Here is a 17,882-nt window from a genome sequence, read left to right on the forward strand (position 1 = left end):
CCCACCAGTGGCAGCGCCAGGGTATGGCTGGGGTAGGCTACACCCATACCAAGAAATGGCTTAGCCCCACCATGAAAAATGATGTTAAAGTAAGCAAAATAAAGTCCGCCAACTCGCGCCGAGTAAATTGCACAGACAGCAGTTAGTAAGATTGATTTCAGTAGTCACTTGTCTGGAAATACCGAAGACCAGAAACGGTTTTGAAAACTTTTGTCACGTAGTGATCGTCTTCTCAATAGAACATCTTTGATAATGTCTTCTGGCCAATCAGAATCATTATAACGGCGTGGTGTTGTCCCGAGGGAGGGCCCTTCTCACTTCTCTTATTTTTCATTTCCTCGCTCCTCGGTCTCGGTCTCACCGGAAGTTGATTTGTCTGCGCCATCTTGAGTAGCGTCCCAATGGCCTTATTTTTGCCGGAGGAGCGAGGAGCGAGGATCGAGGAGCGAGGATCGAGGAACCACCAGACCATCCTTCGGTCAGACACTCGCCCCGCCCCCTTACTGTGTATCGCTCACTGATTGGACGATGCAGTGCATGCACTGATCTGATGCTTCTTGACATGATGCAGTTTCCCAGGGGAGTGAAGAAAGCACATGAACCTCATGAGAGTCACTCCTCAGTTTATACCGTGTTTTGTTTCAATTAATGTATCATTTAGTTACAAATATGTGATATATCTGATAGTGCTGTAGCACAAAATATCGTCGACGACATATTTCCGCGTCGACGCGTCGCCACCATAGACTGTATGACGCCACACACACGTGGGTCACCCAAAGCAACAAGCAGTTCGCAATCGCACTTCTAACACAATGGAGACTGAAACGGCTACCAACTCCTCCTCACAGGATTGCGCACGAAGCCCTCAAACGAAAACATCTCGCCCCAGGTCTTCAAAAGCATGGGAATATTTTAAAGTTAGTCCAAAACGCAAAGATATTTATATATTTATATCTCACTGAGACTGCTGCTTGACCGGAAGCAGCAGCTAGCTGTGGTGGCAACCATTAGCAGCTAGCATTTGCTCTCCGATTTAAAATGGAATTATGGATTATAAATTCAATAATTTTTTTATACATAGACGTTAAAAACCTATGGATTAACCGATTCAGCCGCGTTTTTTCTCATTTGAATGCCATTGAACACGTATTTTGATCAGATTGACAGCTACGGCGGTGAGACGATCTCCCTAGAAGCTCTGTGAAGGTACGTGTTGTGATGACTGTATTTGCTTCCCCTGTCGCGAGTCCGGATCACTCAGTGATGATACTATGTACCTACATAATCTGTGGAGTCTCAGCTTTAATCGGATATCTTGTATGTGCAGCTACGATAAGTAATAAGGGTACTTTTATCTTGAGATCTGTGCCAATGTCCGTTAGCATTTTTCGCTCAGGGGTCATTTAGATGCTTCTTATGAGACTTGTGTTTTGTTTTGGTAAACATGGTTTGTATCGTCAGTTAGCTGAGATTATTTCCGTTAATCTGGTATAACACATTAATAGGTTCTTAAATATTAAGATTCCCTGAGACACAGTATCGTGAAAAAAAAAAATTTTACATTACGTTTTTTTTACATTACGTTTTTTATGAATTGAACAACAGAAAAATAATCGTTCGATTAGTCGACTAATCGATCAAATAATCGCCCGATTAATCGTTTTCAAAATAATCGTTTCCCCCCAGCACTAATATCTGAACAACAAAGTGGTCAAAAATAATTTTCTTCATTTTTTGGAAACATTTTCATGATCGCTTTTTTCGTTTTACATTTTCATTTATTGTCATTTCCATTCAGTCATTAAGTGCTATTAAAATGTTAATGTGCTACATATCCACACAAACAAACAAAGTGTGCAATCCAATTAATGTTAATCTAACTGGGTTTTGATAGATAATATATCTCTTTTTCTTCTCTGAATTATTCTATTTCTATTGTGCACTCTAATCAATATTAATCAAACTATTGTTCGTTTATACATTTGAAGAATGGCGTTTATTTTTTTTAGAATGAGTTCTTATTTGATTTGATTTATTTGGGTCTACAACAGATGATACAAATGTTTGTGTCAGTAAATGTGTGCTAACAGAGGCGGGTGTGTGTGGAAATAACGAGGACAAAAATTCTCCCACACCACTCCGCTCCTCCGCTCCCTTCACTGGCTTCCGGTAACTGCTAGAATCCACTTCAAGACACTGGTACTTGCTTACCATGCTGTGAATGGTTCTGGCCCTTCGTACATCCAGGACATGGTTAAACTGTACACCCCAGCACGTGCACTACGCTCTGCATCAGCCAAACGACTCGCTGCACCCTCGCTGCGAGGGGGACCCAAGTTCCCATCAGCAAAAACACGTGGGTTTGCTATCCTGGCTCCAAAATGGAATGAGCTCCCCATTGACATCAGGACAGCAGAAAGCTTACACACCTTCCGGCGCAGACTGAAAACTAATCTCTTTCGACTCCACTTCGAGCGATAGAATTATTAACAAAGCACTTATATACTGATAAAGGGCTGGCTTATCTATAGCCAGTTGAGTAGCACTTGAAATGTTTGGCTCTATGAAACCTGATGTACTTATATGATTCTGTTTTCTTCAAGGTTGTGTCTTCCTGGTCGAATGTACTTATTGTAAGTCGCTTTGGATAAAAGCGTCAGCTAAATGCAATGTAATGTAATGTAACAAAGCTGCTGTCAGACGATCAGCTGTGCAGCGTCATCACAAACGGAAGTCGCTTCACGTGACGCTCCGGAGGAAAGGACGTCCCATTGCTCTTAAAACTAATTTCCCTGCTTCTCGTGGTTTCCTTGCATCTCTCCATGCTTCCCTGGTGGGAGGGACTAGTCGCAGGGAAACGACGCAAGTGAGGGACGCAAGGAATCCATTTAACCGAAGTGAGAAGGGCCCGGAGAATACTTTTGCTGTAGTAGGTGCACATAACTGGTACGCAGGTACGCATGCGCGGCAACAATCTGAAATGCTTACAGTCACTTGTGTCACAAAGCGCATTTGCGTACCGACGCACATGTGAAACTTTTCCAGAAGGCGGTTAGATCACCCCCACCCCCTGTGTTGATAGAAATCAACACGTAATGAAATAAGACCCCACGGTTTGATGATTGATAGGTGTGTGGGCCGACTTTCATTTTGACACACAGAACAATGTTATAATAAACATACATACATAGGCTACTGTATGTTAAATGGATATATCCGCCTTCTTTCATTTATCTTTCCATTCTCACAACAATATACATAAAGAAATGTCATATTTTGGACATAGTTCGAATGGTGATTAATCTGATTAATTAATTTTTAAACTGTGATTAATCTGATTAAAAATGTTAATCGTTTGACAGCCCTAGTTACATCAACACATTACAACCTCTAAAATGTTCTTAGAGATTAAACTCTGCTTCTGATTATCACAAATCATTTTCTGACAGCAGGTTATTTTTGGGGAATATTACATTTATTTTCCAAAAAATATTATGATTTTATATGTATTAATAAAAAATGTTTTCTATAAAATACTTTTTTTCCAAATATGTATATATTTTTTTCTTGGATTATATAATTATTAGGACTTTTTCCTTTCTTTCCTTTTCTTTAAGGTGCAGGAAAGGATTCTTTATGCAGTATTTTTTTGATTTATGGAGCCATACAAAGATCACCTTTTACTCTGACTGTTTTTAATAATAATCTCCATTCTTATATATTTGACTTAAAACGTTGTGGTTTTCTTGAGTTATTTCAACTAATCACACAGACAACACACACAAAGGCAGTAGGTGGAGATTTTTTACACTTTATATTAAGGTACACAAATTAACCATCAACTAGTTGTTAATTAACATGTATATTAGCAGTATATTGGCTCTTTAGTCATTATACAACACCTATTAATGCCATATTCTAAGTGATAAGCCATTAGTTGAGTGTTTCCTCAATAACCCTCTAATTAGTGCTTATTTATTGCAAGTAAGGAAGTTGCTGTACATGAGTTGTGGTCTTAATATGCTCTGCTCCATATGGGCCAAATAAGGAGGTAGTAGCACAAGAATAGTAATTCTCCCATAATAACACTTAATAAATATCTATTCTTATGTAACAAGACATAAAACTATAGGTCTTAATAAAGTCTAAATAACTCAAAATTAGGTATTTATATCTAAGAACATGTTCCCTATTTTAAAGTGAAGTCTTGTTCATAACCAATAAGCTAGTAGTTTGGCTCTAGTTGACCTGTGTGTGCCATACATTATAGCACACACTGAAATTAACCTCAACAGTACATGAACAAAGTAGGCACACGTCAAAATATCTGTTTTATTAATGAACCACTAAAGAGAGGTTCAGACACATACCAAAACATGTCAAGTTTCTCCAAGGCTGAGAACACCTATGCAGCCTGTACTTTTTTAATAAAAACAGACTAAACATGACTAAAGGCATTCACTCTGATGTCAAGGAATAGTGGATAGGAAAAGACGATAGGAGCTGATTTTTGGACAATTTGACTGCAACCCAGAACAGACTGCCAACTCAACAGGAACTATCAAAAACATCACAATAGAAGTTTAAAGTCACACGATTTTATTAACCAAACAGATTATTGGAGAAACTACTCTGCAGATGAATGAACAGTGAAATTAATTTCCTTCAATGCAGCTTAACGAGGCTAGCAGTTTAACCCTGGGGATATGATATCTTATATACGGAATAACAAGGCTAAAAATAAACAAGAAAGTCCCTTCAGATGTTAAGACCTTTACACGCAGCAAAATATAAAATTGTAACAGTTTAAGATACACAAGGAGGTAAAAGGTATGACAATAACAAATGTGATACAGTAAAAAAATTATGATTTCTCTCGGAAAGATAAGACACAAGACAAGTGAATAGATGCAACAATATAAAACCCTATAAAATAAAGTGAACATATAGGTACAACAGAAATAAAAACTAAAAATGTATAATAATAAAAACGTCATCATTCTAATAAAGGTTAAAGGATTAAAATATAAAGGAGCCAACGTAAAAATAAATGTTGCTATTGAAACTGTTAACTAACTAATATGAGATAAAACCCTTCCTCTATCAAATAAAATAAGATAAAAGTAGGTAAATAATAAAGAATAAAAGACCATTTAAAGTGGGGGGTTGCTAATAAAAAGCTAATCTAAAGAGATGTGTCTTTAGCTGGCGTCTAAAAATGTCCACTGAGCCTCTCTGATATTTCCTGGTGTTCCACAGTTTGGGAGCGTAGTGGATAAAAGCCTCACCCATTTTATTTTGGGGGATTTTAGGGATATTTAAAAAGCTGAGCAGGACCTCAGGGCTTGTCCAGGGACATACAACGAGACTGACTGTGAATTGAAGTCTGTTAGTCAGACTTCAATTCAGGAAGACTCTTCAAATATAACAATACAGCTCTCAAAATATCAGGAGGAGGAAACAGCTAGCTTAGTTGTTCAAAACTATGCGGTGTGGATTCGCTCGTGGACTTTAAGGTGAATACTTTGAGAAAATGTTTTCTCACACTCTTACCACTATGGGTTTTCTCCTGTGTGAATACGTAGATGTTTTTTAAGACCATGTGATGAAGTGAACGTTTTCCCACACTCTTCACAGTTATACGGGTTTTCTCCAGTGTGAATACGTAGATGTTTTTGGAGTCTAAATGATGCAGTGAATGTTTCCCCACACTCTTCACACCAGTATGGTTTTTCTCCCGTGTGAATACGTAGATGTTTTTTGAGACCATGTGATGAAGTGAACGTTTTCCCACACTCTTCACAGTTATACGGGTTTTCTCCAGTGTGAATACGGTGATGTTTTTTGTGATGATATGATGTAGTGAACGTTTTCCCACACTCTTCACAGCTGTACGGTTTTTCTCCAGTGTGAATATGTTGATGTATTTTGAGAGCACTTGATCTAGCGAAAGTTTGCCCACACCATTCACACCAATACGGTTCTTCTCCAGTGTGAATACGTTGATGTGGTTTGAGAGCACTTGATGTAGTGAAAGTTTTCCCACACTCTTCACAGCTGTAAGGTTTTTCTCCAGTGTGAATAACTTGATGTATTTTGAGATGACCTGATTGAGTGAACGCTTTCCCACACTCTTCACAGCTGTACGGTTTCTCTCCAGTGTGGATACGTTGATGTTTTTTTAGATTACTTGATGTAGTGAAAGTTGTTCCACACTCTTCACAGCTGTACGGTTTTTCTCCAGTATGAATACGCAGGTGCACCTTTAAACCTTCAGATTTTGTAAAGTATTTGTCACATTGCTGACATTTGTGACGTCTCTCTCTTCCTTTCGGTTTCTAAAACAGACGGACAGAGAAAAAGAGAAAGTTAATCCAGAAAGCATAAATACATACAGTTAACACAATAAAAACTCACTTAGGCGCCGACACCTCCTCATCACTCCACCAATCCCATGTTTTATTTTGCGTTGCCATAAATTAGTCTCTCCCTGTTGGTGCACTGGGTTAATGCTAATGCAAGCAAATAATATGGCAGTTTAAAAAAAATCTGAGTTTTACGGGCCGTGGTTTGTGGTTTCTCTCTCTCTCACTTAGAACTAACATTTTTCTCCCAGTTTGTCATGGGACTTATTTTTACCCTCTCAAAGAACCGGAATCGAGTACCGAAAATAACCGGAATCGAAAAGCAGAAGCGGAATCGTTAAAATCCAAACCATACCCAACCCTATGTGTGATGCAGTAAAATCTTAACGCTCACTTACGTTAGCGGTGTCGTAAAAACCGTGTGAAAATGTAAAATACGATGGCGAAGAAGAAGATTCCAGTGGCCCCAATTGTTTTCCATTCTGGACAAGTGAAAAATGTATTCGGAGTAAAGTAAATTGCCAAACTCACTTGTCCATGGACAAGTACTCTCTAAAAACCTTTTCTCACACTGAATATGTAACTGAAAGTACTAGGGAAATGTTTACTCAGTATTTTTCTTCCACACTTGCCCTTGCTAACATCTGAGTGAATGAGCTATTAGATCATTTTGATTCAAAAATAAAAAATGTTAGATTCCATTGCTCCAACTAAGGTAAAGGAAGTGTCTGGCAAGAAAATATCTCCATGGAGAAAGGCCATGACCGTGAGAACAGAAAAAAGAGTGTCGAAAAGCTGAACGTAGGTGGCGAAAAACAAATCTCCAGGTTCATTTTGACATCTATAAAGAGAGACTTGGCTTTTATCATTTGGAATTGAAAAAAATGCAAGACAGTCTCTCTTCTCTGACATCTTTGCCAAAAACAAAGCTTGTGCCGTGTTTGCTACCATCAACAGACTAACAAACCCCCCCCAGTGTCAGTAGCCTCTGAACTTCCACCAGGGCCTGCAATGATTTTGCCTCCTTCACTGACAATTCAGAAAATCAGACAAGCAGTCAGTGCCTCTGCATCAGGTACAGCAGATGTTTTGTCTGTGTGTCCACTTAACATCAATTCAAACACCATGACACAATTCCATCAGATTAATGATAAAAACCTAGAGGACATTAAACAACTTCTGAAATCCTCCTCCTGCTGCCTTGATATTATGATGTTATGATGTTTAAGATGTTTTTCATTGCATGGCCTCAGATCTACTTCATATAGTAAACAAGTCTCTTCACTCAGGTGTTTTTCCACAGGCCCTGAAAACTGCAGTCATTAAACCGCTCTTTAAAAATAATAATCTAGATGCTTCAGTAATGAACAATTACAGGCCCATATCAAACCTCCCATCTTTAGGTAAAATCATTGAAAAAGTTGTTTTTCAACAGTTGAGTAATTTCTTGAATTTAAATAACTGTTTGGATGTGTTCCAGTCAGGCTTTCGTCCAAACCACAGCACTGAGACTGCTCTTGAAAAGGTCTTCAATGACATCCACTTAAACACAGACAGTGGCAGAACTTCAGTGTTTTATTAGATCTCAGTGCTGCGTTTGACACTGTTGACCACAACATATCACTAGACCGACTGGAAAACTGGGTGGGACTTTCATCAACAGTTCTAAACTGGGTGCCATAGCTATGCGGATGACACACATGTACATAACCATTTCACCAGGAGACTATGCTCAAATTCAAACACTGAGTAAGTGCATTGAACAAATCAATGACTGGATGTGTCAGAACTTTCTCCAATTAAAGAAAGATAAAATTGAGGTAATGGTTTTTGGAGCCAAGGCAGAACGTATAAAAGTTAGCGCTGAGCTTCAGTCTGCAATGTTCAAAACAACAGATAAAGCCAGAAATCTAGGTGTAGTCATGGACTCTGACCTGAGTTTCAACAGTCACATTAAAACAGTTACTAAATCAGCCTACTATCACCTAAAGAATATATCTAGGATTAAAAGACTAATGTCACAGCAGGATTTGGAAAAACTTGTCCATGCTTTTATCTTCAGTAGACTCGACTACTGCAATGGTGTCTTCACAGGTCTCACTAAAAAAATCTATTAGAAAGCTGCAGCTGATTCAGAACGCCGCTGCTCGAGTCCTCACTAACACTAAGAAAGTGGATCACTCCTGTTCTGAAGTCTTTACACTGGCTTCCTGTGTGTCAAAGAATAGATTTCAAAATACTGGTGCTGGTTTATAAAGCTTTGAATGTTTTAGGCCCAAAATACATTTCTGACCTCCTGCTAAATTATGAACCATCCAGATCTCTCAGGTCTTCAGGGACTGGTCAGCTTTCTGTCCCCAGAGTCAGAATCCAGGCTGAAGACTTTTCTTTTTGCTGCTGCTTTTAAATGTAACTATTCATATCTTAGACTGCACTGTAACTTTTATCCATGTATTTTTTCTTTTAATGTTTCTTTTATTATCTTTTCTTTTTAATGACTGATTTTAAATGCCATTTCTTAATGTCTTTCATTTTGTAAAGCACTTTGAAAGGTGCTATATAAATAAACTTGCCTTCCCCTACTCTCTAAAGCAGGGGTGCCCAACCTGTTGTGAACCGAGAGCTACTTTTAAAGGTGCCAGTCTGCCGAGATCTACCAGTCCAAATAGAGAGGCATAGCCATTACTGACAGCCAGGTAAATAAACACTTCTACTTGTATAAAACTGACCTTTGTACGATCAATACTTCATAAAATACTGCAGATCCTTTATTTTACCTCTTTCTAATCTACACACATACAAGTATTTAACTGAAGTTACACAACAGTGTTGTTTCAGGCCCCTCCCCTTTTGGGAGCGTAGGGCAGAATTAGGAGGGAATTTAGTCTCGTAGCGTTTGTGCACTGTTTTGAAATGCCGCTTCTAAATTAACCTTCGATAAAGCTACGCTCGCATTGCAAATGAGACAGATGGACTGATAATCATCTTCCCACTCGGAGTGAAAATTATATATTTTGGGCTTTTTTGCTTCTGCCATAATTGCGGTCTTGTGTGTGTGCGGACTGTCACTCCTGTTGACACAGACAATGTCAGCAAACTAGTGCACTGCCCACTGCCCATCAGCCACGCCCCGACACATGGGGTCACGCCGGCCAATCACAAAGCTTTGATGCGTTCAAGTGCATTATTCTGGCACAGGAAGATTATGTTATAGGACATTAACGATAAAACAGAATATTGTTCTATTTTTAGACACATCTCGCGATCGACTGGGAATCTCCCCGCGATCTACTGGTTGGGCACCCCTGCTCTACACTGATGATTGTCGTACCAACACACCACATCAATTCATAATTAAGTACTCTGATGATACTGCAATAATATCTCTGCTTAGTAACACAGACGACCCTGAGCTGCACCAACAGGCTGTAATCAGGCGGTTGAGAGGACTGATAACAATGAAAACTTAGGAAATCGTTTTTGGCTCACCATCTGACTCCCATAAAGTCCCCATTGTCATCCATACAGATCAAATCAAGCAGGGAGTTTCATACAAACACCTGGGTGTAATGATTGACCACCTGCTGTCATGGAAAGAGCACATTGAATATCTGTGCAAAAGGACAAAACAAAGAATTAGTTTTCTCTCTCTTAGGTCTTTTTGGCCGAGCAGAGAAATTATTCTGTTGTTCTTTACATCTGTTACCTCATTCACACCAACGGTGTTTCAGGGCCAGTTCGGAGCTGGAGCTTGAAAAGCACTGGGTTTTCCTGTTCACACCGGAATCCGGTTCATTTCAAGTAGTGTTAATTTCAAGTAGTGTTAATTTTGTTGACTAAAACAATGACGAAATATGCTCGTCAACGACCTTTTTTTCCATGACGAAAACGAGACGATGACGAGACGGCACCGACGGCAGTAAACAATAACTGCAACGAAATCATCGTTGACGAAAAGTGACGAGACGAAAATGTAGTTTACTAAATAAAAACTATGCCAAAATCTCTCTTTACTTTCGTTGACGAAAAATGAGGAGACGAAATATTATCAAAGATAACGTTACATCTCTGATAGTCAGTTTTTCTCACAGCAGTTCCATTTCCGGTGCTGCGGCAGGGCAGCAGCTGTGTGTCTGTACTGCGCGCGGCGGTAGATTTGAATTACACCGGGCAGCGGCACACTGTGAACTGTCAGGAAGACTCGGGTCTAACTCATGGTCTAACTAACCTTATTTAACAGAAAATAAAATGGCAACAACAGGGCTTGGGAGCAGTGGTCGCACTCGCGTTAACCGAATAACCCCCCGTCAGTAGGAGTGAGTGATAAATTGTGCACTCGACGGGTAATAATGGATTATGACGGAAATGTTACGATCCTGTCCGTCAAAATGACTGACAACGAAAAAGTCTAAAGCCACCACTGCTTGGGAGAAAGAAACAACGTGATATTTGGGCCCATTTTCGCTACAATGAGGCAGAGAAAAAAAGTGAATGCATTGTTTCATCAGAAGGGAAGCAATGTGGCCATAACACAGCTGGTGAAAACACCACAAACCAGATACACTCTGCAAAGCTGCATTCTTAATCATTCAACCTGTGTTTTTCATCAAATAAGGACAAGATATAATCTTATTTATTTATATATGCTAAAATGACAAATTATTGGTTTTGGCTAGACTAGTTTTGACTGAAATGTTCTATATAATCTGATGACTAAAAAAGACTTTCATTGAAAAAAGTAGACTAAAATAATTAGTTTTCTTCGACTAAAAGAAGACTAAAATGCTCAGACTTTTAGTAGACTAAAACTTGACTAAATAAAAACAGGATGAAGGTGACTAAATATGACTAAAACGGAAATTTAACAAAGGACTAAGACTAAAACTAAATAGCTGACAAAATGAATACTAGTTTTAAGCACCAAAAAACGTTCCGGCTAGAGTAAAAGCACCGCAAAATGTCGCTGTTTAGGCATGACTTTATCGAACTGATCTGTACACAGGACTGATGATCTGTACACAGGGTTGGGTTGTAACGGAATACATGTAACGGCGTTACGTAATCAGAATACAAAAATCAAGTAGCCTAACTGTATTCAGCTCACGTTACATTTGAAAAACAACTAATCCGAATACAGTTACTTTCGTAAACCTGAAGTGAATACATTTTGGAATACTTATTGGAATTATTGGTGGAAAAGTTTCCTCACAAAATGTATCCTAATATTCATTACCGGCAGAACTGTGTGCACAGCACAGCAGCATGTCTGTGAGGCCCCGCCCCCGCACGCAGATGAGAGAGATCTCTTTTTAAATATATTGAATGTTAGAAACGGAGATGGTTCGATAAAACGTGCAAGATAACGTTTATGTAGCATTTATTTATTGTCGAAATGATGACATTTCATAACGGGATCAAATCAAAGTGAATGGCCTGCTGCTGCTGAAGGCATGGGGCAAATATAAGTCCTTTGCCTAATTTATAAAGCAAACCTTAGCATCTCACTAGCAGTGGCAACTGCAATCAGTTACAGCTGCCCTAAGTCTGTAGCCAAGTCTAATAACACCAGTGTACACGTTGCTGTGTCAATACAGATATTTATTTGTTAATTATTTGTCTTTACTAGTCATACACCTGGTTTATCGTAGCAAGCAGTGGAAACTCCCCTCAAGAAGCGACAATTGCCAAGGGCGTTGCACTCGCCAATATTTCATCATAAATATAGCACGTTTGTTTATTTTAGCAAACTATGCTCCAAGTAAAATTGAATAGAAATGATAATGTATAATCTTTTTGAAAAATAGAGATCGCACATCAGTCCTGTGTACAGATCAGTTCGATAAAGTCATGCCTAAACAGTAGGGATGCACGATATTGGTTTTTTGAAACCGATACCTTCCTGCTTCTCAAGACCGATAATAATATATATATTAATTGTACCTGTCGTTTTTGCACACCTGGTGGTAAAAAAAAGACTAGTAGTGAGCAAATGACATGAGCATTACTACTATGAACAAAACAAAGCCAAGAACAGTTTTGACTGACCATATTTATTTTTTTCCCAAACAAATCTGGCAAACTTCTTGCCTTTTCCAAAAGCCTCGTTGATAGGTAAAAGCCCCGGTGCCTTTGCAGCTGGCTTTGGATTCTCCGCTAGTTTAGCAGCGCAGGCGTCTTCGTACGCTTTTAACACCCCATCATAGCGATGCCGATGTTTCAGGCGACTAATCAGGTTGGAAGTATTATAGCTCGTTGCCTTTTTCCCTCCTCGTGGAACTTCTGCATTTGTTAATACAAATAGCAAGCGAACTATCTAACTCTGAAACTTTGAAATAGTCCCATACTACCGACGACATGTTTGTTTACGGTCCTGGCTTCACGGCCGCACACCATTTACGTCACAGCCAGGCACGAGTTAGGGAGCGCAGGATTTGTGAAAAACTCCCCTCTTCCTAAACCACAGTACTGGCACAACGGGAGGAGCCGAGTGAAAAACAAGCGCCCCTCATCCCAATCCACCCACACCGCAGTATTTTTTCTTTTTTTTACCCAAAAAATATACTGTATATTATCGGGGCTATTAATACTTTTATCGGGTTTATCGGGATGACGTCATAATTCCTAATATCGGGCACCACTACTAAACAGCGACATTTTACACGATAAATACGGGTTTAAATAGCTGCATTTGCCACAGAAGGCGAGTGGCAGAGCAGTAAACCTTCTCTTACTCTGGCATCTTGTGGCAACTCCCGTTGAAGTACTTGCCACAGATACCACGGAGCAGTGGCCTCTGTGGCAGATGTCGGAAGTACTTGCCACTGCCTGCAGAGGTCACGAAATGAGCCAGGCCCTACTGGAAAAGAGCCGGAGCTAAACCGAAGAACCGGTTCTTAACCTGAAAAGCTCTAGCGCGGAGCTTGAACCGGAGTTGCGTTGGTGTGAATAAGGTATGAGATTGTGTCTGTATGCATTAATCAATAACAATAATCCACAGCTCCTCTCTCTGCTCCAGAGGATAACAAAAAAAAACATATAGCCACTTTAACTGCCCCTTACAAATCTCTATTGAAGCAGAGGCTTTTATTTTCTGGGGTAGTTTGTACCAAAGCCTTGGGGCCACCGCCCCAAAGGCACGGTCCCCCTTAGTTTTTAGCCTGGTTCGGGGCACCCTTAGGAGGCCTTGCTCAGAGGACCTCAGGGCCCGGCTTGTGCTATGAGGGCGGATCAGGTCATTAATGTAGGCTGCGGCTTGGCCATGGACAGCTCTATATGTGAAGACCAATATTTTGAATTGGGTTCTGAGATGGACAGGGAGCCAGTGCAGGGCAGAAAGGATCGGATTGATGTGGCATGTTTTTTTGGACCGAGTGAGTAATCTGGCTGCAGCATTGTGGACCTGTTGTAGCCGGTTTATTGATGTTTTGTTGAGGCAGGAGAACAGAGCATTACAGTAATCAAGCCGGGATGAAATAAAGGCATGGATAGCCATCTCACTGACCACACTGACCTGAGCTCCAGGGGTCTTTTTGTTCTCCTCCATGCTGCTCTCAGTGCTCCTTCTCCGGCTGTGTCTCTGAAATAATCAACACAACTAAAGCTGACACAAAACAAGACAACTCAATACAACCGACAGACACAACTAAACAAATCTACCGCTACTTCGTAGGTGCATAGCAGAGGTGAGAAGTAACTAAGTACATTTACTCAAGAACTGTACTTAAGTACCATTTAGAGGTACTTTAACTTTACTTGAGTATTTTCATGTAAATGCTACTCTGTACTTCTAGAACAGTTCAGAGGTAAATGGTGTACTTTTACTCCACTATATGTATTTAATACCGTTAGTTACTGCAGAGATCTGCATTAATGGTGTGAAATATAATCAACTCTTAAATCAGACTTTAGTTCCACCTGGAGTAAATTCACAAGCTACCCTGCAGCATACAAAGTCATTAAAACTAACACACACAAACACACACACTGAAGGATGTTACCTCTCTCTCCTCTTCGTCCTGGTTCTTCAGTCTTTCTACTCCTTGATAAAACACTGCCGTTAAACACACTAATCTCCCGTTAATGCCTTTACTTATGTTTACCGATCAGCCACGTGGTATAAAAAGCTACGAACAAAGAACGGGAGGCAACAAAAACACGGTTTAACGGATGAAAGCACGGATAAATCACCCTTCAAGGATAAACTAACTCTTTGTATGTGTTTTAAAAGTCTCTTAAACACATTACATTCGGTATAACATCTGCATCAACGTCTGCTAGCAACGTGTAGCTTCTGAGGACCGGAAGCTAGAAACAGATCGCCGCAATGCATCGTGGGATTTTAGTTTTTATTTTAAACATCATTTCACTGCCCCCTGTGGTGAAACAATTAAAAAAACTACCGCTATTAAAATAAGTAATAATTACAATATTATTAATAATAGATATATAAGGATGAGACGGGTCAGACGGGTTTTAAAAGTTGTGGAAAATGTTTTTGTTTGTAATAATACGTTTGTATTAATATATATGTTTTGATTATAATAATCATTAAAGTGTTATCAAAGCAGGTGAAGGTGCAGCTATATGACTTTGTATTTTGCAGGGTAGCTTGCGAATTTACTCCAGGTGGAACTAAAGTCTTAGCTTGTGAATTTAATAACTAATAAAATAATAAACTTAAAAAATAACATATAAAGATTTGTAATATTAAAAAATATGTTTTAATAAAACAATAAAAATAAAGTAAGTAAGTAAAACTTTATTCACCCTTCTCAACACGAATGTACAAAGTGCATTACATACAGTACACAATACACAAAATACAACTATAAAATGTAGAACAAAAGGCATAAAACACATCCAGTAAAAGGTAGGATAAAGCACCAATGAAAAACAGTTACAATCTCACCTCCTCCGACGCCCCAAAAGCCTGTCGTAAAAGGTGAGTCTTTAGCTGTCCCTTAAAAACCTCCACTGAGACAGAGGCTTTCAGTTTATGGGGGAGTTCATTCCATAGGGGCCACCGCCTCAAAGGCAAGGTCCCCCTTAGTTTTTAGCCTGGTTCGGGGCACCCTTAAGAGGCCTTGCTCGGAGGACCTCAGGGCCCGGGTTGTCCTGTGAGGGTGGATAAGGTCGTTAATGTAGGCTGAGGCTTGGCCATGGACAGCTCTATATGTGTAAACCAATATCTTACATTGGGTTCTGAGATGGACAGGGAGCCAGTGCAGGGCAGAAAGGATCGGAGTGATGTGGCATGTTTTTTTTAACCGAGTGAGTAATCTGGCTGCAGCATTTTGAACCTGTTGTAGCCGGTTTATTGATGTTTGGTTGAGGCAGGAGAACAGAGCATTACAGTAATCAAGCAGAGATGAAATAAAGGCATGGATAGCCATCTCCAGTTCTGCATTGGATAGAAAGCCCCTGAGCTTGGTAATGTTCCTGAGGTGGAAAAAACTGGTACGGGTCAGGAGTTTGATGTGTTTGTCTAGTAGCACAGACTGATCGAAGGTTACACCAAGGTTTTTGATGTTTGCCCTAACGTTACCACTAAATGAACCCAGGTGTCTTGCTACTTTAGAGGCGATGTTATCAGCCGCTGAGATCAAGACTTGATGCATTGAGCTGTAGGAAGTTGCTTGACATCCACTCCTCAATTGCAGACAGACAATGCAATATTGAAGCCTAAATACTTGCCATATGTAACAGTAGCCAACTTTTCAGAACCCCGTTTCACAATGTAAGCTGATTTCTCAAAGTCTGAATTTTGAGTGCTAGCTCAACTTTACCAAGGTTTAACATCACCTGCTGAACAAAGTGGAAAGTTGCAGGGCATTAATGAGTCCGAACAGGACAAAGAAGGCCTGAGGCAGGTTAGCCGGTGCACCCATCACCACATTCCCCTCCAAGACGATTGCCACACTGGATGGGTTGAGCTGAGGATTTTCTCCGACACAGTGGAGTTTGACTGTACACCTCCTTAACAGCCGCATCTTAACAGAGAAATAAAGAGATTGACAGATAATTCTACATCCTCCACCAAAAAGTAGCTTCCATTGTTTATAATGAAAAGCATCATACAACATAAAAACCAAAAGTAATAAATAAAAGGACAATATGGGCCTTAAATATGCCTTACGTCAGACGACATAACTGGATCTGTACATTACAAGTACTAGTTGCAAATTGTGCACATAATATGGTTTTGTATGTAGCTTGGCTGCCATGAATTTGTGAACATTTGTTGCAGACAATCTTCATTATTCACCTACAACATATTTGGTGATATGGTGAAATTGACCCGATTTCCATTTTCAATGAGTAAAAAAAAATATAAGGATATTTTTGTTCAACCTGAAACTCCATGGGGCTTATTTATAGTGAAGGACATGTGGAATTGTTTTAATTTTTACACACACACACACACACACACACACACACACACACACACACACACACACACACACACACACACACACACACACACACACACACACACACACACACACACACCACACACACACACACACACACACACACACACACACACACACACACACACACTCACAGAAGCTGTTTGATCCTGTTTCCCCTTGATTTTCACCCTTTGTAGTGTGTGCACAGAACTATTCCAGAACATTATAAACATTTTAGATCTTCCAGAAATGTATAAACATTTCATATTTTCTCACACTGTACCCCTCGCACCTGCATGCCGGATTGCCGGAGGAAGGACTAAACAGACACATAACCTCACATTACAGTGTATAGTGCAGAACTACAATTATCTACCAGCAAAATGGCCAAAATATATATATTTTTCGGATATACTGTATTTTATGAATAGTGACTGTTAATTGTTTATATTTGCTTTGTGTTTATATCTATTCTATGTCATTTATATGGATGTTTCATCATCTATAGATATTTCACATCCAAATACTTTTGGATGTGTGGTTCTTTTGTTTCAATTGCCGTTAAATTGCTATATTTCCTCGAAGGCTTTGATTATTATTTTTTCTTACATAAATTACATTTTTATGGACACTTCCATTGTTCAATTTTATCTAGCAAAGAGTATTTAAAAAAACTAATCCTATTTCATCTATATTGTTGGTGGATTGGTTAAAGACAATATATATAAGGAATTGTGTAAGTTAAATTTAGTTCCGTATTTTTTTTAAACCCTGAATAATGTCCCGGGTCAATTTCACCCGAACATTACCAAAGAGTGCCAAATGTGAACATAACACAAGGGTTAAAGTAACTTACGGTGCAGGTCTTGAAGAAGGCAGAAGGCTCATCCCCCAAGATGATTGGCAGTCCCCGAACACAAAGGCATCTGATGTCTGTTGGCTCAGTGGTCTGGAATATAGTGGAGATAACAAAGAATGGTCATATATTCATCAAATACATTCTACAAAATCTACACAATTACTTTATTGCAAATATACTTGAAAGTAAAGGAGAGGACACAAGGAGATGACATGATAGGAGAGAATAGAAAAGGGAGAGAAC

At 39.5% G+C, this 17,882-nt stretch overlaps 1 protein-coding gene across 6 annotated transcripts in view; it reads right to left on the minus strand.

The window, feature by feature from the left end:
* The window catches only part of LOC117534740 (zinc finger protein 239-like), a 311,675-nt gene that overhangs the window by 103,917 nt on the left and 189,876 nt on the right, over positions 1-17,882 (minus strand). Inside the window, exons 1-4 of one of the 6 annotated variants that reach the window (XM_034198996.1) lie at positions 14,366-14,677; positions 13,879-13,946; positions 9,858-9,979; positions 4,586-6,341 (exon numbers count right to left, since the gene is read on the minus strand). In XM_034198996.1, coding sequence (XP_034054887.1) covers positions 5,559-6,341; positions 9,858-9,860 — 786 coding nt within the window. In that variant the 5' untranslated portion in view covers positions 9,861-9,979; positions 13,879-13,946; positions 14,366-14,677 and the 3' untranslated portion in view covers positions 4,586-5,558. Of the gene's footprint in view, positions 1-4,585; positions 6,342-9,857; positions 9,980-13,869; positions 13,947-14,365; positions 14,678-15,276; positions 15,296-17,882 lie in introns of those variants that run through there. The other 5 variants (XM_034198994.1, XM_034198993.1, XM_034198992.1 and 2 more) reach the window with 5 other exon arrangements.

This window comes from Gymnodraco acuticeps, unplaced genomic scaffold (genome assembly GCF_902827175.1).
Source record: "Gymnodraco acuticeps unplaced genomic scaffold, fGymAcu1.1, whole genome shotgun sequence".
Lineage (NCBI taxonomy): Eukaryota > Metazoa > Chordata > Actinopteri > Perciformes > Bathydraconidae > Gymnodraco > Gymnodraco acuticeps.